Genomic DNA, 23,207 nt, shown 5'->3' on the forward strand with positions numbered 1-23,207 from the left:
CAGATTCAGTACAAAGAGAGATTAAAAATGTAATCGGCACAGCTAACATCACACTGAATGATGAAAAACTAGATGCCTTTCCACTAAGATAAAAAATAAGACAAGAATTTTTACTCTTATCACTCCACTTTACTCTATACCCTGTACTGGAGGCTCTAGCCAGGGCAATTAGACAAGAAAAAGAAATAAATTCATCCACTATGAAAAGAAGTAAAGCTATATCTCTTCATAGATGACTTGATCTTATATATAGAAAATCCTAAGGAATTCACTAAAACATTATTAGACCATATAGGTGAGTAGAGCAAGGTTGTTAGGATACAAGATCAATGTACAAAATCATTTATATATGTAGACACTTGCAATAAACAATCCACAAATAAAAATAAAATAAAATTCCATTCACAGCAGCTTGCAAATGAATTTTATAACTTAGGAATATATTTAGCAAAATAACTGAAAATCTTATACTCTGAAAACTGTAAAACATTGCTGAAAGAAATTACAGAAAGCATAAATAAATGGATAAAAATATCTGTTTATGGGTCAAAATACCCATATTTAATATTGTTAATTTAATATTGTTAAAATGAAAGCATTCCCTAAACTGATGTACAGATTCAATGCATTCCCTAGCAGATTTCCAGCTGATTTCTTTGTATTCACTGGTAAGCTTATTGTAAAATTTATACAAAATTGCAAGGCACTCCAAATAGCACAAAACCTGAAAAAGAAGAATTATAAGAAGACTCACTTTTCCCAGTTTCAAAAGTTACTACAAAGAAATAGTGAGCAAGACAGGGCTGTCTTGGCACAACAATAGACATATATAGATCAGTCTAATCGAAGTGAGAGTCCCGAACTAAAACCAGGCTTCTATGGTCAACTTATTTTCAACAAGGATTCCAAGACCATTCAATGTGGGAAAAAGTCTTTTTAACTAATGGTGCTGGGCCAAGGGGACCACCATGCGTAGAAGAATGAAGTTGGACTCCTGCTGTGCTAGTCCATTATTGCGTTGCTGGGAAGAAATACCCGAGGCTGGGTAATTTATAAATAAGAGTGGCTTATTAGGGCCCAAGTTTCTGCAGGATGTATAGGAAGTGTGATGCTGGCATCTGCTTCTGGTAGCTTACAATCATGGCAGAAGATGAGAGGGGAGCTGGTGTCACGTGGCAAGAGAGAGGAAGGGAGAGGGAATGAGAGAGAGTGAGTGCCATACTTTTTTGAACAACCAGATTTTGCATTCACTCAGAGCGAGAGCTCACTTCTTACCATGAGGACACCAACCCATTCATGAGGAATCTGCCCCCATGACCCAAATACCTCTTACCAGGCCCTACCTCCAACATTAGGAATCACATTTCAACATGAGATATGGGGGGGGCGGGGGCACACATCCAAACTACATCATTCTGCCCCTGACCCTACAAATCTCAGGTCCTTCTCACATTGCAAAACAATCATGCCTTCCCAGTAGTCCCCCCAAATCTTAACTCATTTCAACATCAACTCAATTTAAGAAGACCAAAGTCTCCTCTGAGACCCAAGGTATGTTCTACTTACCTATAAGCCTCTAAAATAAAAGCCATGATATTTACTTCCGAAATGCTATGGTGGTACAAGCATTGGGTACACATTCCCATTCCAAAAGGATGAAACTGGCCAAAAGAAAGGGGCTTCAGGCCTCACACGAGTCTGAAACTCAGCAGAGTGGACATTAAACCTTAAACTCCAACATAATCCTTGAATCCATGTCCCATTTCCTAGGCACACTGGTGCCAGGGGTGTGCTTCCAATGCCTTGGGCAGCTTCACCCTTGTGGCTTTGCAGTGTACAGGCCCTATGGCTGCTCTCGCAGGCTGGAGTTAAGTGACTGCAGCTTTTCCACTCTGAGGTTGCAAGCTGCCAGTGGTTCTATCATTCTGGGGTCTGGAGTGTGGTGGCCCCTTCCCGCAGATCCACTCGGAAATGCCCTGGTGGAGACTCTCTATGAGGGCCCCAACCTCACCTTCCCTCTTGGCACTGCCCTAGTAGAGGCTCTCTGTGGGGGCTCTTCCCCTGTGGCAGGCTTCTGCTCAGACCCAGGCTTTCTGTTACATTCTCTGAAATCTAGGTGGAAGCTGCCAACCTTCCTTCACCCTTGCATTCTGTGTGCCTGCAGGCAGAACACCGCATGGAAGTTGTGAAGGCTTACAGTGGCTGGTGTGCTCCAAAGCAGCAGCCTGGGCTGTACCTGGCACTCTTTGAGCTGAGACTGGAGTCAGAGTGGCCTGGGTATTGGAAGCAGCATCCTGAGGCTGTGCAGGGCAGAAGCACCCTGGACCTAGCCCCCTGAAACGGTTCTTTTCTCCTAGGCCCCTGAGCCTGGATGGGAAGGGCTGTCTCAAAGACTTCGGAAATGCCTTCAAGACCTTTTTCCTATTGTCTTGGATATTAGCACTTGGCTCCCTTTTAGTCATGAAAATCTCTCTAGCAAGTGGTTGCTCCTCAGCCTGCTTGGATTCTTTCTCCACCACGGAGCCAGGCTCCCAATTTTTAATCTTCTACACTCTACTTCCCTTTTAAATATAAGTTCCAACTTTAAGTAATATCTTTGCTCCCACATCTGAGTGCAGTCTGTTCAAAGTAGCCAGGTCACGTCTTGAACACTTTGCTGCTTAGAAATTCTCCTTCCTGATACCCTAGGTCATCACTCATAAGTTCAAACTTCCACAGATTGTAGCGCATGAACACAATGCAGACAAGTTCTTTGCTAGGGCACAACACGGGCGAGCTTTGCTCTAGTTCTTAGTAAGTTCCTCATTTCTATCTGACATCACATTATTCTGGCCTTCATTGTCCATATTTTATCAGCATTTTGGTTACAACCATTTAACTCTTTTCCCATTTGCCCGAGAATACTCACTGGCGGCGCTTGTGGCTGCAACATTAACCCCAAGATAACTTTGCCGCAAAAATTTCCCTTTATTACTATTTTCACATCACGCTAGAATATTGACTTTGGAAAAAAAATACCTCATTTTTATTCTATTGTAGCATTCTGTTTTTAGTAGTGGTATTTCCATTTACAAAATATAGTGATTCTCAATGGCTGAAAATGTCAAATCCTAGAAAATGTAGCATTTCTACACTTGATGTTAACATTGTTCTCAAATAAGTGTTTGCCAAATATTTATGTGATGAATTTCATGTTTCCAAAAGAGATGATTCTGATGATTTTGGGGTTAGTTCTGTTTAGAAATAACTTCAAGAACAGTTTTTGTATTTTATTTTCACGTTGAAAATCAGTCAGATTTGCTTCAGCCTCAGAGTGCTTATGTAAAGTTAAAGAAAATGTGGCACATATACACCATGGAATACTATGCAGCCATAAAAAATGATGAGTTCATGTCCTTTGTAGGGACATGGATGAAACTGGAAAATATCATTCTCAGTAAACCATCGCAAGGACAAAAAACCAAATACCGCATGTTCTCACTCATAGGTGGGAATTGAACAATGAGAACTCATGGACACAGGAAGGGGAACATCACACTCCGGGGACTGTTGTGGGGTAGGGGGAGGGGGGAGGGACAGCATTAGGAGATATACCTAATGCTAAATGACGAGTTAATGGGTGCAGCAAAACAACATGGCACATGGATACATATGTAACAAACCTGCCATGTACCCTAAAACCTAAAGTATAATAAAAAAAAAAAACAAAAAAAAAACGAACGCTGGCAGCACGCTGCACTTTTTTTCTAAATGGGAAAAGTGTTAACCAATCTCTAAGAAATTCTAAACCTTCTCTCATCTTTCTGTCTTTTTCTAAGCCCTCAAACTCTTCCAACCTCTGCTCATTACCCAGTTCAAAAGCCACATTTTTGTTTCCACATTTTCACTTACCACAGAAGTATCTTTACAGCAATATCTCTCTCCTCAGTACCAATTTTCTGTGTTAGTCTATTTTTGCATTACTGTAAATAAATATCCGAGACTAGGTAATTTATAAAGAAAAGCGGTGGATGTTGGCTCTCTGTTCTGCAAGCTGAGCAAGAAGCATGGTGCATGCATCTGCTTCTGTTGAGGCCCTCAGGAAGCTTACAGTCATGGTGAAAGGCAAAGGGGGAGCTGGTGTGTCACACAGTGAGAAAGATAAAAAGAGGGAGTGAGAGAGAGAGAAGGGATGTGCCATACTCTTTTAAACAACCAGATTTCACATGAACTCAGAGTGAGAACTCATTCATTACTGCAGGGGCCCAAAGCCATTCAAGAGGGTCCACCGCCAGGACCCAAATACCTTTCACTGGGCCCACTTCCAACATGGGAGATTACATTTCAACACGAGATTTGGAAAAGACACACATCCAGACCGTATCATCTGGATTATATTATATACAAAAATTAACCCAAAATGGATAAAAGACCTAGACGTAAGAACAAAACTATAACATTCTTGAAAGAAAACATAGGGATAAAATCTACATGACCTTGTATTTGGCAAAGAATTATTGGATAAGACATCAAAAGCAAAGCATAAAAAGAGAAAACTTGATAAATTGAACTTCAAAATAATTAAAAACTTTTGTGCTAAAAAACACCATCAAGAAAATAAAAAGAAAAAGGTCATAAGCCATACTCATAAGCGGTTTAGACACAGAATATGTGAAGAACCCTTATAACTCAATAGTAAAAAAAATGTGAAAATCGGGCCAATTTGAATTGATGTTTCCTTAAATAAGATATATAAATGGCCAATAAGCACATAAAATTATTTGCTCAACATCAGTAGTTATCACAAAAACATACATCAAACCAAAATTAGATAGCATGTCACACTCACTATGATGGCTAGAATAAAAAAATCAGATAACAATTTAAAAAGATGAGGATGTCAAGAAATGGGAGCCCTCAATAATGCTGGTGGTAATGGAAAATAGTCCATTCACGCTGGGAAACAGTCTTGCAGTTTCTCAAACAACTAGACGCAGAGTTATCAGACGACAGAAATTCTGCTCTTAGGCACAGATGATCCTCAGCTTATGATGAGGTTGCATCTCAATAAATGCATCCAAAGTTAAAAATGCATTTAATGTTTGCAATACAGCAGATGGTCCCTGATGGTACAAACGAAATACTCATTCAGTAAAATCCATAACCCCATCATAAGTCATAAGGAGTTCCTTTGGTTTCAACAAAGTTATGTCCTGATAAACCTATCATAAATTTAAAAATTATAACTTTAACCATTGTAAGTCAAAGACCATCTCCATATACCCAGAAGAAATGAAAACATATTTCTACATGAAAACACATACACAAATATTCATAGCAGTATTATTCATAACAGCCAAAATATGGACACAACCCAATGTCAATCAATGGATGAATGTAGCAACAAACTGTGTTATATCTATATGATGGAATAGCATTCAGCCATAAAAAGAAATGAGGTTTTGATGCATGTTTCGAAACAGATCAACCTTGAAACCATTACGCTAAGTGAAAAATGTTACAAAATACTATCTATCATTTGTATCTATGATACCATTCATATGAATATCCAAAATAGGGAAATCTATAGAAACAGAAAGGGTAGTATGGGTTGTTTAGAGCTGAGTAAAGGCTGTCAGGCGAATAGTGTGGTGGTCCCTGAAGGACACATAAGTTCTTCTTTAGGTAAAGAAAATGCTTTAAAATTGACTATGATGATGGCTTCACATATTTTTGAATTTACTAATAACCATTGACTTGTACACTTTAAATGGTTAAATTGCATGGTATAAAATTATATTTCAATAAAGCTATTAAGAATATATAATCCATTTATTCAAAAAGGTAAAAGGAGTACTTATGATGTTAAGTACAGACATGGAAGATATTAAAAATGCAAATAGAGCATCTAGAAAAGAACACGATATTGCAGATGAAATACGCTGAACAGTGTTAACAGCAGATTAGACATCAAAGAAGATTAGTGAAGTACAAGATACCGCAAGAGACACCATCCAAAATGGAAACTGGAAAGAAAAAAGAATTATTTATTTTTTATTTTTGTGGGGATATAGCAAGTGTATAAGTTTATGGGGTGCATGAGATATGCTGATTCAGGCATACAAAGTGTAATAATCGTATAAAGGTAAATGAGACATACATTCCTTCAAGCGTTTATCCTTCATTTGTACTACAAACAATCCAATTATATACTTTTAGTTATTTTTAAATGTGCAATAAATTATTGACTAGTCTCTCTGTTGTGCTATCAAATACTAGATATTATTCATTCTATGTTTTTGTACCCATTAACCATCCCCATTTACCCCACCCTACTACTCTTCCCAGTATCTGGTAATGACCATTTTACTCTCTATCTCCATGAGTTCAATAATTTTAATTTTCAGTTCCCAAGTGAGAGCATGTGAAATGTATCTTTCTGTGCCTGGCTTATTTCACTTAACATAATGATCTCCGGTTCCATCCATGTTGCTGCAGACAACCGAATCACATTCTTTTAATGGCTGAATAGTATTCCATTGTGTTAATGTATCACATTTTTTATTCATTCATGTGCTGATGGACACTTAGGTTGCTTCTAAATCTTGGCTACTATGAATAGTGTTACAATAAATATGGGAGTGCAGATACATCTTTGGTATACTGATTTCCTTTCATCTGAGTGTATATCTGGCAATGAGATTGCTGGATCCTATTATGGAAGTTCTATTTTTACTTTTTTGAGGAACCTCTAAACTGTCCTTCAGAGTGATTGTATTAATTTACATTTCCAACAACAGTGTATGAGGGCTCCTTTTCTCCACATCCTTGCCAGCATTCATTATTGCCTATCTTTTGTATAAAATCCATTTTAACTGGGTTGAGATGATATCTCAATATAGTTTTGATTGGCATTTCTCTAATGGTCAATGATGTTGAGCACCTTTTCATATACCTGTTTGCTGTTTCTATGTCTTCTTTTGAGAAATGTCTATTTAGATCTTTTTGCAAATTTTTAAATCGGATTATTAGATTTGTCCCTATTGCATTGTTTGAGCTCTTTATATATTCTGGTTATTGATCCTTTGTCAGATGGGTAGTTTGCTAATATTTTCTCCCATTGTCTGTTTGTTGATTGTTTCCTTTGCTGTGAAGAAGCTTTTAAACGTGATGTGATACTGTTTGTTCATTTTTGCTTTGGTTGCTTATGTTTGTGAAATATTGCTCAAAAATCTTTGTTCGTAGAATATTATTCAAGAAATCTTTAACAATCCAGTGTCCCAGAGAGTTTCCTCAATGTTTTCATTTAGTAGTTTCATAGATTGAGGTTCACATTTTTAATCAATTTTGATTTTATTTTCATATATGGTAAGAGATAGAGAGGTCTAGTTTCATTCTTCTGCATATGAATACCCAGTTTTCCCAGCACCATTTATTGAAGAGGCTGTTCTTTCCCCAATGTATGTTCTCAGCACTTTTGTTAAAAATGAGCTTGCTGTAGGTGTATAAATTTGTTTCTGCATTCTCTACTCTGTTCCATTGGTCTATGTGTCTGTTCTAATGCCAGTACCATCCTGTTTTGATTACTATAGTTCTGTATTATAATTTGACATCAGGTATTGTGATATTTCCAGTTTTCACTCAGGATTGCTTTGGGTACTCTGGGTCTTTTGTGGTTCCATGTAAATTTTAGAATTTTTTTCTATTTTTGTGAAAAATGTCATTGGTACTTTGACAGGGATTTCATTGAGTCTGTAGATTGCTTGCCAAAATATGTACATTTTAACAATATTCATTCTTACATTCCAAGAACATGGAATATGCTTCCATATTTTGTGTCCTCTTCAATATTTTTCTTCAATGTTTTATAGTTTTTATTATACAGATCTTTCACTTCTTTGGTTAAGTTAATTTTGAGATATTTTATTTTATTTGTAGTTATTGTAAATGGGATGACTTTCCTGATTTCTTTTTCAGAGTGTTCACTGTTAGCATGTAGAAATGCAACTAATTTTTGTATGTTGATTTTGTGTTCTGCAACTTTACTGATAATTTGTTTATCAGTTCTGATAGTTTTTTGGTGGAGTCTTTAGGTTTCTCCATATATAAGATTATATCTGCAAACAAGGATAATTTGGCTTTTTTGTTCTAGTTTCGATGCCCTTATTCCTTCCTCTTATCTGATTGTTCTAGCTAGGCTGTCCAATACTTTGTCAAATAACAGGTATAAAAGTCAGCATCTTTGTTGTGTTCCAGATCTTGAGGAAAGGCTTTCAGTTTTTCCCTATTCAGTATGATACTAGCTGTGAATCTGTCATATGTGGCTTTTTTGTGTTGAGGTATGTTTCTTTTATACTCAAGTTTTTGAGACTTTTTATCATGAAGAGATGTTGAATTTTATCAAATGCTTTTTCAGCATCAATTGAAATGATCACGTGGTTTTTGTCCTTCATTCTGTTGATACGATATATCACACTGATTAGCATATGTTGAACCATCCTTGTATCCGTGGGATAAATTTCACTTAAATATGATGAATAATCTTTTCAATGTTTGGTTTAATTCACTTTGCTAGTATTTTGTTAAAAATTTTTGCATCAAGGTTTATCAAGCATAAACATTACTTTTCTTTTCTTTTTTTTTTTTTTTTTGATGTGTCTTTGTCTGGTTTTGGTATCAGGGTATACTGTCCTCCCAGAATGAGTTTGGAAGTATTCTGCCCACCTCTATTTTTCAGAATAAAGAGGACTGATATTAGTTATTCTTTAAATGTCTGGTAAAATTCAGCAGTGAAGCTATCGGGTTCGAGACTTTTCTTTGCTGGAAGACTTTTTATTACAGCTGACCAAGATGTGGCACCCTAACATCTACGAGACAGGGGACGTGTGTATCTCCATCCTCCACCCACCGGCGGACGACCCCCAGAGCGGGGAGCTGCCCTCAGAGAGGTGGAACCCCACGCAGAACGTCAGGACCATCCTCCTGAGCATGATCTCCCTCCTGAACGAGCCCAACACCTTCTTGCCCGCCAACATGGACGCCTCCGTGATGTACAGGAAGTGGAAAGAGAGCCAGGGGAAGGATCGGGAGTACACAGACGTCATCCGGAAGCAGGTCCTGGGGACCAAGGTGGACGCAGAGCGTGACGGCGTGAAGGTGCCCACCACGCTGGCCGAGTACTGCGTGAAGACCAAGGCGCCGGCGCCCGACGAGGGCTCGGACCTCTTCTACGACGACTACTACGAGGACGGCGAGGTGGAGGACGAGGCCGACAGCTGCTTTGGGGACGATGAGGATGACTCTGGCACGGAGGAGTCCTGACACCACCAGAATAAACTCGCACTTTACCTCACTAGGGCCGGACCCGTGGCTCCTTAGACGACAGCCTACCTCACCGTCTCTTCTGGTTGTTTCGTTTTGGCTCTTTTTCTCCTTCCCCGTGTCTGTTCTGGGTTTTCACGTGCTTCAGAGAAGAGGGGCTGCCCCACCGCCACTCACGTCACTTGGGGCTCAGTGGACAGGGGTCCAGGGTGGGATCGGCCGGCCCACCTGTCCTCTCGGGAGGGGAGCTGAGCCCGACTTCTGCCGGGGCCCCCCGGCTTCCGGACTGGCCGCACCCTGGAGGAGCCACGGGGGCGCTGCTGGGAACGTGGGCGGGGGGCCGTTCCCTGACACTGCCGGCCTGGGAGGCCCAGGTGTAGCGGTCCGAGAGGCCCGGTCCCACCTGTCAGCTCCAGGGCCTGGAGCCACGTCCAGCACAGAGTGGACGGATTCACCGTGGCCGACTCTTCTCCCTGCTTTGGTTTGTTTGAAATCTAAATAAAACTACTTTATGAGAAAAAAAAAAACAAGCCATTTGTTTCTCCCCCGTCCCTGTCAAGCAGAGTGCATCCTTGCCTTTCTTCTGCATCCACGTCTCATGCCCGTGCACATATTTGACAGGAACTGGGTCAGGTTTTAGCCTCCTGGCTGTCAGGAGGGCTGGAGAAAGGACTTCTAGTACATACTGAGTGACCATGGGTTACAACATGAGGATGCTCTCAAAGTAGAAATCAGCAACTCAAAAGCTATGGATTGCCCCCTCAACCGCCATGACATGCTCCTCTCATCTACGTAACTATTTGGCTTGTACTTCTACTGCTGGATGTATCATGTTTAGATAACGTCTTTGGAAGAGGTGAATATGAATGGTAGGCAGGCTTCTGACCAGCTTCCACTGTGGAGAGAGTGGGGGACATGAGTGTGCTGCTCTCTGTCACAGGGATACTGCCCTTGTTTTTGTTTCTGTTCGTCCACCCACCACTTTTATATTCACTCATTGTGCTCTGCTTTTCTTGCTGTTCCTCACATTTACTGTAGGAGCTCTCTCTAGGCAAGCAGGCCCCTTGCTTTGAGTGCAGCTCTGGGTTTTTGGTGTGAGGTCAGCCCCGGCTGTCCCTGCAGGTCTGTGTGTGGGGCTGGAGTGGGGGAGACATGCACTGGAGAACCGGGGTCTGACTGCACTCCTCTACCTACCAACCTGGTGATTGCCGGCTCTTCCCTCCAGGTCTTGTGGAGTGGAAGTTTTTCACTCCAAGTTTGATGATGATTTTCTGAATATGTTCTTATGGAAAACAGATTCTCTCATGTATTTTATTTTTCAGAGCTGTTTTGTTTTCTCATGTTCTTTCTTCCAGAAATGTTTTACAGTATTTCTACTGAGGACATCCTTCTTTTTTTAACATCACATCTGCAAGTTGTATACTATTATTCTCACTTTGATAGCAGAAAACTGAGGTTTAAACCATTTAAGCAATTTGCCAAATGCTGATAAGAAAAGAAGGCAGGATGTTAACTCAATGGCTTTGAACCCCAGAGCCCAGGATCTTAACTTCTGTCGGAAGTTGCTCTTAAGTAACGATTATCTTCCCTACCATCGTTACTCAGCATTCCAAAGATCCCACTAATTTGAAATCATGAGCATTTTTATAATGTGAAATTATGAGGACTAGTATTTTACCTAGTTAATCATGACTGGCACCAAATTCATATCTAACTACAGACCCACTGATTTATCCAAGGCTAATGTTTCCCAAATGCCACTTTTACTCTTCTCAAAGAATGAGACAAATTTTCCAAGCCCATCCTTCACCAACATAGGGGATCAAAATATGCTTCCCCAAAATAAGACACATTGGCATATTAACTATTTTGAGTTAAAGGCACTTGAAAAATAGCAAATGCAAGAGAGGCACTCTGAACTTTTTTTCTTTGTGAAAGCAAGAGATCAAACTCCCATGTGAAAGGTGCCCTCCCTGTACCAGGAGGAAGAAAGGCATTCTTATCAGGGATGGAGAGATGAGGTTGGGAGAAATCGGTTTAAACAAACCTTGTTAAACTCACCCTTACCTTCCTCATCACTTTTCCACAATTGGCTGCCCTCACCCGAGGCCCCTTGTCTTGTTAGGTTTTCACAATGTATTACTCTTTGTCCAAACTAGTGTACAAGTGTTCAGCACTGACTCTTCTTTGGGTCTTCATTTTTCTTGTGAAGGTTTCCATGTGCATGCAAAAATTACTATTAAAGTTTGTATACGTTTCTCCTACTAATTTGTGTTGTGTCTGTACCAAATATACCTCCATATATTTGAATTTTTGTTTTGGTTTTAGATTTCACATATAAGCAAAATCATGTAATATTTTTCTTTCTGTGTCTAGCTTAGCATAGTATCTATCCTCCAGCCTCATCTACCTTGTGGCAAACACCAAGATCTTGTTATTTTTAGGACTGAATAATATTCCATTGTATATAAATTCAGCAGTTTATTTATTCATTGCTCCATCAACAAACGCTAAGTTTATTTCCATATCTTGGCTATTGTGAATACTGTTGCAATTAATGTGGGAGTGCAAACATCTTTCTGAAGTGATGATTTCATCTCCTTTGGGTATATACTCAGAAGGATTACTGAGTCATATGGTAGTGCTATTTTAATTTCTTTAGAAACCTACATACTGTTTTCCAAAATGGCTGTACCAATCTGCATTCCTATCAACAGTGTACTAGGGTTCCCTTTTCGTAATAGTTCCTTATGATCTTTTCTATTTCTGAGGTGTCTGTTGCCCCTTTTCTCTACACCCTCACCAACGCTTGCTATCTTTCAACTTTTTAGTAATAGCCAACTAACAAGTGTGAAATGATACCTGATAGTGGTTTGGATTTGCATTTCTCTGATGATTAATGATGTTAAACAACTTTTCATATACCTGTTAACATTTTTTATGTCTTCTTTGGAGAAGTGTCTATTAATATATTTTGCCCATTTTTAATGGGGTCATTTATTTTCCTACTAATTGTATGAATTCTTTATAAATATTGGATATTAATTTTTTATTAAATGTATGATTTGCAAATATTTTTTCCCAATCTAGAAGCTACCATTTCATTTTGTTGATTGTTTCTTGTGCTATATGGAAGCTTTATAATTTGAAGACTAGCATTTATATAATTTATTTTGCTTTTGTGGCCTGAGATTTTGGTGTGATATCCAAAAAATCATTGCCAAAGTCAATGTTCGGGAGCTTTCCCTTATGTTCTCTTCTACAAGTTTTATAATTTCTGGTTTTACATTTAGGACTCTCATCCATTTTGAGTTAATTTTTGTGTATGGTTTGAGACAAGGGTTCAATTTCATTCTTTTGCATGTGGCAATTCACTTTTTTTTCAGTGCAGTTTATTAGAGAGACTATCCTTTCTCCATTGTGTCCTCTCAGTGCCTTTATTAAAAATTAGTTAAATGTGCCAGCTGTGGTGGCTCACGCCTGTAATCCTAGCACTTTGGTAGGCTGAGGTGAGTGGATCACCTGAGGTCAGGAGTTTGAGACCAGCATGGCCAACATGGTGAAATCCCGTCTCCATTAAAAATACAAAAACTGGCCGGGCGTGGTGGCGGGTGCCTGTAATCCCAGCTCCTTGGGAGGCTGAGGCAGGAGAATCGCTTGAACCCCGGGGCTGGTGGTTGCAGTGAGCTGAGATCATGCCACTGCATTCCAGCCTGGGTGAAAGAACAAAACTCTGTCTCAGAAGAAAAAAAAAGCAGTTGAATGTATATGTTTAGATTTATTTCTGGGCTCTCTATTGTGTTCTCCTGGTATATATGTTTACTGTTATGATAATATCATACTGTTTTGATTACTATAGCTTTGTAATAGAACTTTAAATCAATGAGTATGATGCCTCCAATTTTGTTTTTATTTCTCAGAATTGTTATAACTATTCAAGCTCATTTATGTTTCCGTGCAAATTTTAGAATTGATTTTTTCCATTTCTATGAAGAATGCTATTGAGATTTTTATAGGGATTCCATTGAATCTGTAGATTGCTTTGGGTAGTATGAACATTTTAACAATATTGATTATTTTAATACATAAATATGGGAACTATCTTTCCATTTATTTATGTCTTCTTCAGTTTCTTTCATCAGTGTTTTGTAGCCTTTAGTGTACAAATATTTCATTGCCTTGGTTAAATTTATCCCTAAGTCTTTTTTTTTTTTTGAATGCTATCATAAATGGGATTTGTTTTGTTTTTCAGTTAGGTCATGATTTGTGTAGAAAAATGCTGTTAATTTTAATATGTATTGATATAGTATCTTACAAGTTTACAAAATTCATTTATTAGTTGTAATAGATTTTTTGTATGTGGCATCTTTGAGATATTTTCCATACAGAATCACGTCATTGGCAAATAGAGATAATTTTACTTCTTTCTTTCCAATTTGGATGCTTTTTTTTTTTTTCTTGTTGTGTGCTCTTGCTAGTCCTTCCAGTGCTATCTGGAATAGAAATGATGAGAGTGGGCATCCTTACATTGTACTACATCTTAGTGGAAAAGCTTTCAGATTTTTCCAATTGATTATAATGTTAGCTGTAGATTTTTCATAAATAGGCTTCATTATGTTGAGGAACTTTTCTTTTATACCTAAACTGCTAGGAGTTTTTATCAAGAAAAAATGTTGAACTTTGTGGAATGGTTTTTCAGCACTGACTGAGATGATCTTTTTTTAAAAAAAATCTTTCATTCTCTTAGTGTGATATATCACATTCATTTGCATACATTAAACCAGTCTTTATGTCAGCGATAAATCTCACTTGGTCATGATATAAAATCTTTTTGATGTGTTTTTGAATTTGGTTTGCTAATATTTTATTGAGTATTTTTGTGTAAATATTTTTCAGAGAGATTAGCCTATAACTTTTTTTGGGGGGGGGGTTGTTTTTTTCCCTTGTGATGTCTTTGTCTGGATTAGGTATCAAGATAATGTTGGCCTCATAAAATGTGTATGAAAGTATTTCCTCTATGTCTATTTTTTGGGAAGAGTTTAAAAAGTATTTCTATTAATTATTTTTGGAAGGTCTGGTCTAGAGTTCACTTTGGTGCCATCTGGTCCTGGGCATCTCTTTGTCAGGAGGATTTTGTCTTCATTTATTATTGTTCTGTTTAGGCTTTCTAATTTTTCTTGACTCAGTCTTGGTAGGTTGTGTTTTTCTAGGAATTTATTCATTTACTTTTAGGTTATCCAATTTGTTGGCATATACTTGGTCATAATAGTCCCTTATGATCCTTTTTATCTCTGAGGTGTCTGTTCTAATTTCTTCACCTTCATTTATTACTTTTTTAGTTGGTTTGTCAATTTTGTCAATTTTCTTTAAACAAACAACTCAGATTTTTTCTGGCACCTGTTTGATTTAATTATGCTCTGGTTTTCATAATTTTTCTTTTCTGATACTTTTAGGTTCAGTTTGTTCTTTCCTAGGTCCTTGAGGTGCATGATTAAGTTGTTTATTAGAAAATTCTCTCCTTTTTGGATGTCACCATTTATTGCTACAAACTTTCCTCTTAGAGCTGCTTTTGTTACATCTCCTTAGGTTTGGAAATATTGTTTCCACTATCATTTGTCTCAGATATGTTTAAATTTTCCTTTTCATATCTTCTTGATGCATTGGTTGTTCAATGGACAGGTTGTTTAATCTCCCCATATTGGTGAATTTTTAAGCTTGTGTTATTGATTTCCAATTTCATATCACTGTGCTCTAAAATTATACTAAATATTATTTTAATCTTTTCAGTTTTTTTAAGACCTGTTTTGTGGCCTAACATGTGGCCAATTCTGGAGAATATTCTTTGTGTACTAGACTGAAGTATGTATTCTGCTGCTGTTGGATGGCAAGTTTTGTATGTCTGTTAGGTCCATTTGGTCCAAAGTGCAATTGAAGTCCAGTGTTTCCTTACTAATTTTCTCTCTGGATCAAATTCTGTTTCATAAACTACCAATACTTTTGACAATATGTGAATGATATTTCAAATGTGGACTTTAATGAATTTTTCTCAGGTATGGGAACCATATCTCTGGCCCATGAATATCCAAATATGATGTAATATTTATCAAATTAAACATGGAATAATTTTTAAATCAATGGTTTTAATTTTTTTTAACGATTATGATTTTTGTCTCACTTTCCTCATCAGTCAAAGAGCTGTCAATGGTAACTACCTCATATGGTTGGGTGAGGATTAAATAAAATACACCGGCATTTCATGGATATAGCATATGATGATGATGATAATGACACAATGATGATTATTATATTCTGCCCCCTACTTGAAGCCACATCTACAAGATTGGATATTTGTGCCTAGCACAGGGTTGCCAAATTTAGCAAATAAAAGCATAGGACACTCAATTAAATGCATATTTCAGATAAACAAGTAATTTTTTAGTATAAGCATGCAATACTTGAGACATACTTTAAATGAGTTTCAGATAGACAATCAGTGATTTTTTAGTACAATTATGTCCCAAATATTACATGGGACATACTATTCCAAAAAATTATGCCTTACTTATATGAAATTCAGATTTAACCAGTGTCTTGTATTTTATCTGGTAATCTTAGTCTAACACAGATCAATCATTTTCATAACCATTTATAACTATAAAAGATAATTTTATTTTTATAATGGATTGTGACATTATTGAATTAGTACTTTAAGACAAATCAGTGAAACTAATTGTACATTATACAGTCAATAATTTCACAGTCTAGAATATTGGTGAGTCTACATTATTCCGTAGGAATTGCATATACCCTGGAGTGACTCTTACGTCTATGACTTAGGAGCTACGTGATCTTGGACAACTTAAATCATAATCTATATGAGCACAGATTTATTTCTTCTTTTTAAAAAAGTTAAATAAAATACACAATCTTCCTTATGTAGAATTGTTTAGAAGAGGTACATATAATGCTGTCCTCTCCAAAAATTACATTGTTCCTTTTTTCTCCTTCCTCTCTCAGATTTAAGACAGTCTTTGAGAACAGCATCTGCATTGCTCTTTAAATTTTAATTGTAATTTGCAAAGGTAAAACAGACCAGTAGACTGATTAAATGAATTAGATGCTAAAAGGGAAACAAAAGAGAGAGGTCAAAAGTAACTCTAAGCTGTGGGTGAGAAAAAGAGAGGAAAAGAATGAAGTCACTATTGAAAGAGTGTGAATATAAAAGAAAGCAGGTTTGAGAGAAAAGACAGTGAGTTTTACAAATAATGAGTTTGAAATAATGGTGAATTCTTGCAAGCTTCTAGTTGGGCTCCTAAAACATGATTATTATCTTAATTTATTATCTTAATTTCTTCTCTTCTATTATCATTATATATCAATCAATACGCTAGTTATTGTAAGGTACCTGAAATATTACCAGGAACACAGTAAGGTTCAATTAATATCAGCTATAATTTAATTTGTTTTGGCTATTATCATTTTTATTATCATTTCACCCAATTCGAAATTGTAATATCATTCTTAATGATTTCTTAATATACTCTAAGATTTTTTCTTTCTTTTGTATCTACTAACATTATTATACTAAATTTACAATTATAAAGAAGAAAGAAGTGTCATTTTCTCAAGTTTACTCTGATCAATAGGAAAACCCAAAACTCACTCCAAACCCTTCTTGTTCCTATAAAAATTATCTCTACTTTCTTAATCTTTTATTCAGAATCACAATAGGTGTTTATTTAAAGAAACACAAGCTTTCTATTTCATATATGTTCATATTCATTATTTATATTTAGGTAAATATATGCTTATTATTCAAACTTCAGAAAAAAATAGAAAAGTTGGAAGAAGAAAAAAGTGACTCATATTGCTAAACCACAATATTATCCATTAACATTTTTAGTATTTTTGATGTAAAAGTGTTATGAAGACCACTTCCACAGTTTTATATCCAAATTGTATATCCTAGATTTTAGACTTTATCATGTGATTTAAGCTTTTCCCAGCCACTGAGGAATATTTGTTTTTTGTTGCTAATGTGAATTTCTAAGATGCGAGTTTATACAATCATGATACAGTCTAAGATATAAGTTTATACATCATATTAAATCTGAAAATAATTGAATTGAACAACTTCAGAAACTTCTAAAGAACAATGGCTCCTATAAGTTAGGTTTAGCACACTAAAGTCTATCCCTGGCAGCCTGGATTATTTCTCTTGGAGCCCACATAATTAACATAGATGATGGCTGGCTCGTTGCAGAGAAACAGGAATCTACATATCCATCAGTGTTTGGGACTGCCTTAGGATTGCCCATTTGGCCCAAACTTAATCCTGATGCCATTTGTGTTCTTCACCCTCCATACCAACTACTGGAATATCATTCTAAATTTTTGATCCCTTTTTAAATGCTCCCTTCAGTACTAATTTCAACTCATTAACATCAAAATATTCTTGTCTCTTATTTTCAAAAGGAAGAAATATCCATTTCTGTTGATTCCACCTCCAACCAATGACATGCTTCTGTGTGCAAGCTTTATCCTGTCACTTCCTTGAATAACATCCTAATTGGCTCACTTGGCTTTCAGAAAATTGGCAACTCTTAGCTTGGTGTAAAGAGTCCTTCATGACTTGATTCCTCACTAGGCCTTTCTTCTTTATTTTAGAAATTAAATATACACAAATTAAATAACATGATTTGCCATATAAACAGAATTAAAAACAAAAACCATATGATCATCTCAATTGACATGAAAAAAGTTTTCGACAAAATCCAATACCGCTTCATCATAAAAACCCCCAAGAAACTAGGCATTGAAGTAATATACGTCAAAATAATAAGAGTGATCTACGACAAACCCACAGTCAACATCATACTGAATGGGCAAAAGCTGGGAGCATTTTCCTTGAGAACTGGTACAGGGCAAGGATGCTCACTCTCACCACTCCTGTTTAACACAGTGCTGGAAGTGCTAGTCAGAACAATCAGGCAAGATAAAGAAATAAAGGACATCCAAACAGGAAAAGAAGAAGTCAAAGTATCTCTCTTCAGGGAAAATATGATTCCACACGTAGAAAACCCTAAAGACTCTACCCAAAGGCTCCTGGAACTGATAAATGATTTCAGTAAAGTTTCAGAATACAAGATCAATGTACAGAAATCAGTAGCATTACTACACACCAATAACATTCAAGCCAAGAGACAAATCAAGATTGTTATCTCATTTACAATAGCAATGAAAAATTAAAACTCCTAGGAACACATCTAAATAAGTAGATGGAAGAGCTCTACAAAGAGAACTACAAAACACTGCTAAAAGCAATTATGGATGACAGAAACAAATAAAAAACATTTCATGCTCATGGACTGGAAGAATCAATATCATTAAAATGGCCATACTGCCCAAAGCAATTTACAGATTTGATGCTATTTCTATCAAACTACCAACATACTTTTTCACAGGACTAGAAAAAATTATTCTAAAATTCATATAAAACCAAAAAAGAGTGCAAATAGCCAAAGCAATTCTAGGCTAAAAGAACAAAGCTGGAGGCATAACATCACTTGACTTCAAACTATATTGAAGGCTACAGTAACCAAAACAACATGGTACTGGTACAAAAACAGATACACAGACCAAAGAAACTGAGTAGAGAATCCATAAATAAAGCCATACACCTACAGCCATCTGATTTTCTACAGTCAAAAGAAAATAAGCAATGAGGAAAAAGAGCTCATATTCAATAAATGTTGCTGGGATAGTTGGCTTATGATACACAGAAGAATGAAACTGGACCCCTACTTGTCATCATATACAAAAATTAACTGAAGATGGATTAAAGATTTAAATGCAAGACCTCAATCTATAAAAATACTAGAAGAAAACCCAGAAAGCTCCATTCCTGACATCAGCCTTGGGAATGAATGTATGACTAAGTCCTAAAAAACAACTGCAAAAATATTAGCAAAAAATTGACAAGTGGGGCCTAATTAAACTAAAGTGCTTCTGCACAGAAAAAGAAACTATTCACAGAGTATTCAGACAACCTACAAAATGGGAGAACACATTCACAAACTATGCATATCTAATTACATAAAGGTCTAATATCCAGAATCTACAACAAACTTAACAACAAAACAAGCAAGAAACAAGTCACCCCATTAAAAATAGGCAAAAGACATGAACAGATATTTCTCAAAAGAAGACCTATACGAGTGGCCAACAAACCTAAGAAAAATGTTCCACATGACATATCATCAGAGAAATATAAATGAAAACCACAATGACATACCATCTAACACCAAACAGAATGGCTAAAGTAAAAATAACAGATGCTGGTGAAGCTACAGAGAAAAGGGAGTGCTTATACACTGTTAGTAGGAATATAAGTTAGTTCAAGCACTATGGAGGGCAGTTTGGAGATTTCTCAAAGAACTTGAAACCACCATTCGACCCAGCAATCCCATTGCTGGGAACATACTCAAAAGAAAACAAGTCATTCTACCAAAAAGACACATGTACTTGCACGTTCATCACAGCACTATTCACAATATCAAAGACATGGAATCAACCTTCATGCCCATCAATGGCAGACTGGACAAAAAGAATGCGATATATATACACCATGGAATGTTTCTCAGCCATAAAAAAATAAAATTATATATTTTGTGGCAGCATGGATGCAGATGAAGGCTGTTATCCTAAGTGAATTAATGCAAGAACAGAAAAACCAAATACTGCATATTCTAATTTATAAGTGAGAGCTAAACATTGGGTACTCTGGACATAAAGATGGCAGCAGTAGATACTGGGGATTACTAAGGGGTAAGGGAGGAAGGGGGAAAGGGTTGAAAAACTAACTTTGGGGTACTATGCTCAGTACCTTGGTGATGGTGATGGGATTCATACTCCAAACCTCAGCATCACACAGTTTACCCAGGTAACAAAGTTACCTATGGACCCCGTGAATCTAATCTAAAATAAAAGTTGAAAAAAAAGAAATATATTTTAATATATATGCTGAGTGGCACTTAGCTTTTTAAAAAAATCTTTTATTAATTAATACATTATAATTGTACATATTTTGGGGGTTATCTTAATTTATTTTCTGTTGCTTATATCTGAATATCTAAAACAGTAATTTATTTTTTAGAAAGAGAATTCATTTCTTACAATTATAGAGGCTGAGAAGTTCAAGGTCAAGGGGCTGCATCTAGTTAGGGCCTTCTTGCTGGGGGGAACACTCTGCAGAGTCCCCAGGCAGCATAGAGCATCATATGGTGAGGGGGTGGAGTGTACTAGCTCAAGTCTCTTTTCCTCTTCTTATAAAGCTACCAGTTTTCTCTCCAAGAATAACCAATTAATCTATTAACTCATTCATGGATTAATGATTAATTGATAACAGGATTATGTATTTATAAGGGAAGAACCCTAATGATGTAATAACCTCTTAAAGGTTCCACTTCTCAATACTGCCACATTAAATTAGGGATTAAATTTCAACATGAATTTTGGAGGAGAAAATATTCAAACCATAGCAGAGTTACAACTTGTTGTTTCCATACACACATACAATGATTACATCACAGTAGTCAGTAGATCCATACTTTTATTCATTTATCCATTTGTTTGTGGTGAGAACATTCAAAAACCTCTCTTTAGCTATTTTGTAATATATATTGTCTTATTTTTAAGCACAGTAATCCTACTTTGCAATAGAACACCAGAACTTATTCTTCCCATTTAATTCTAACATTGTTTCCTTCAACCAACCTCTCCCCATCCTTCCCTTTGCTGTTCCCTTTTCAGGTACTGATAATTACTGTTATACTCTCTACTTCTACTTCTATAAAATTAACTTTTTTCTTAAATTCTATGTATTAGTGAGATCATGTGGTATTCATCATTTTGTGCCTCGATTACTTTACTTAGCACAATGTCTCCAGGTTCATCCATTTTGTCTCAAATGAAGGACTGTTATTGTTTTTTTACAGCTGAATAGTATTATGTTGTACAGATAAACTACATTTTCTTCATCCATTCATCTCTTTTGGGAAATTTAGGTTAATTCCAAGTCTTGGCTATGTGAATTATGCTGCAGTAAACATGAAAGTGCAGATATCTCTTGATGTACTGATTTAATTTCTTTTAAACATACACACAGCAGTGAGATTGCTAAATCCTATGGCAGTTCTATTTTGAATTTTTTTGAGAAAATTCTATACTGTTTTTCGTAACAGCTGTACTAATTTACATTTCAAACAGAGTGTATAAGGGTTCCCTTTTCTCCAGATCCTCATCAACACTTGTTTTCTTCTGTCTTTTGATAATAGCCATTCTAATTAGAGTGAGGTGGTATCTCATTAGGCTTTCAATTTACATTTTTGTGCTGATTAATAATGTTGAGTATTTGCATTTTTCATATATCTGTTGGCTATTTGTATGTCTTTTTAAAAAAATGTCTATTAAGATCTTTGTCTATTTTTTTTTTTTTTTTTTTTTTGAGACGGAGTCTCGCTCTATCACCCAGGCTGGAGTGCAGTAGCGTGATCTCGGCTCACTGCACACTCCACTTCCCGGGTTCACGCCATTCTCCTGCCTCAGCCTCCTAAGTAGCTGGGACTACAGGTGCCCACCACCACACCCGGCTAATTTTTTGTATTTTTAGTAGAGATGGGGTTTCACCGTGTTAGCCAAGATGGTCTTGATCTCCTGACCTTGTGATCCACCCACCTCGGCCTCCCAAAGTGCTGGGATTACAGGTGTGAGCCACCATGCCTGGCCGATCTTTGCCTATTTTTAAATTTTTTTTTTGGTTTGTTTTGGTGCTGAGTTGTTTAAGTTTCTGATATATTCTGGATATAACAGCTTGTCAGATGCATAGTTTTCAAATATTTTTTTCCATTCTGTAGGTTGTCTGTACACTCTGTTAATTATTACTTTTGCTGTAAAAAGTCTTATTAATTTATTGGAATATATTATTTGTCTGTTTTTGCTTTTGTTGCCTGTGTTTGAGGTCTTATCTAAAAGCTCCGTGCCTATCCCAATGTAGTCAGGCATTTCCCCTATGTTTTCTTCTAATGAGTCTATAGTTTCAGGTTTTACATTTAGGTATTTAATCCATTTTGAGTTGATTATTGGTTAAGTTTATTTCTAGGTATCTTATTTTTTGTGGCAATTGTAAATAAAATAGTTTTCTTGATTTTTTGGAGAGTAAAAGAGAAAAATACTTTCAGCTTTTTCCCATTTAGTATGATGTTAGCAATGAGCTTGTCATATTATATGTTCTTTATTGTGTTGAAGTACATACTATCTATACATAACTTTTTGAGGGTTTTTTTAAATCATGAAGAAATGTTTAATTTTGCCCAAGGCTTTTCTGCACCTATTGAAATGATCATATGGTTTTTGTCTTCCTGTTAATATGATGTATAACACTTCTTGATTTATGTATGTTGAACTACCCTTACATCCCTGCATGAATACTTGATCATAATGAATAATCTTTTAAATGTGTTGTTGAATATGATATGACAGTATGAGGTTGAGAATTTTTGCATATATGTTAATAAGGGATATTGGCCTGTAGTTTTCCTTTTTGTTGTTATATTATCCTTGTCTGATTTTGGTATCAGGAGCCTTGAAAAATGTGTTTGCAAGTACTCTCTTAAGTTTTCTGGATTGTTTTTGAAGAAGTAGTATTAATTTTTTAAATTTTTCAGTGAAGCCATCAGATCCTGGGCTTTTATTTGTTGGGACACTTTATATAACTAATTATTTTTTTTACTTGTTATTGGACTTTCCAGATTTGCTATTTCTTCTTAATTTTATCTTGGTATATTGTATGTGTCCAAGAATTTATCCTCTTTCTCTAAGTTTTTCAGTTTGTTAGTGTATAGTTGTCC

General features: G+C 36.4%; 1 protein-coding gene across 1 annotated transcript; it reads left to right on the forward strand.

The window, feature by feature from the left end:
* The first annotated feature begins 8,765 nt into the window (after positions 1-8,765).
* On the forward strand, positions 8,766-9,830 carry LOC129481348 (ubiquitin-conjugating enzyme E2 R1-like). The gene has a single exon (XM_055276677.2). The coding sequence runs from the start codon at positions 8,830-8,832 to the stop codon at positions 9,298-9,300; it is 471 nt and encodes a 156-aa protein (XP_055132652.1). The 5' UTR covers positions 8,766-8,829; the 3' UTR covers positions 9,301-9,830.
* The last annotated feature ends 13,377 nt before the right edge of the window (positions 9,831-23,207 follow it).

This window comes from Symphalangus syndactylus, chromosome 4 (genome assembly GCF_028878055.3).
Source record: "Symphalangus syndactylus isolate Jambi chromosome 4, NHGRI_mSymSyn1-v2.1_pri, whole genome shotgun sequence".
In the NCBI taxonomy this organism is placed as follows: domain Eukaryota; kingdom Metazoa; phylum Chordata; class Mammalia; order Primates; family Hylobatidae; genus Symphalangus; species Symphalangus syndactylus.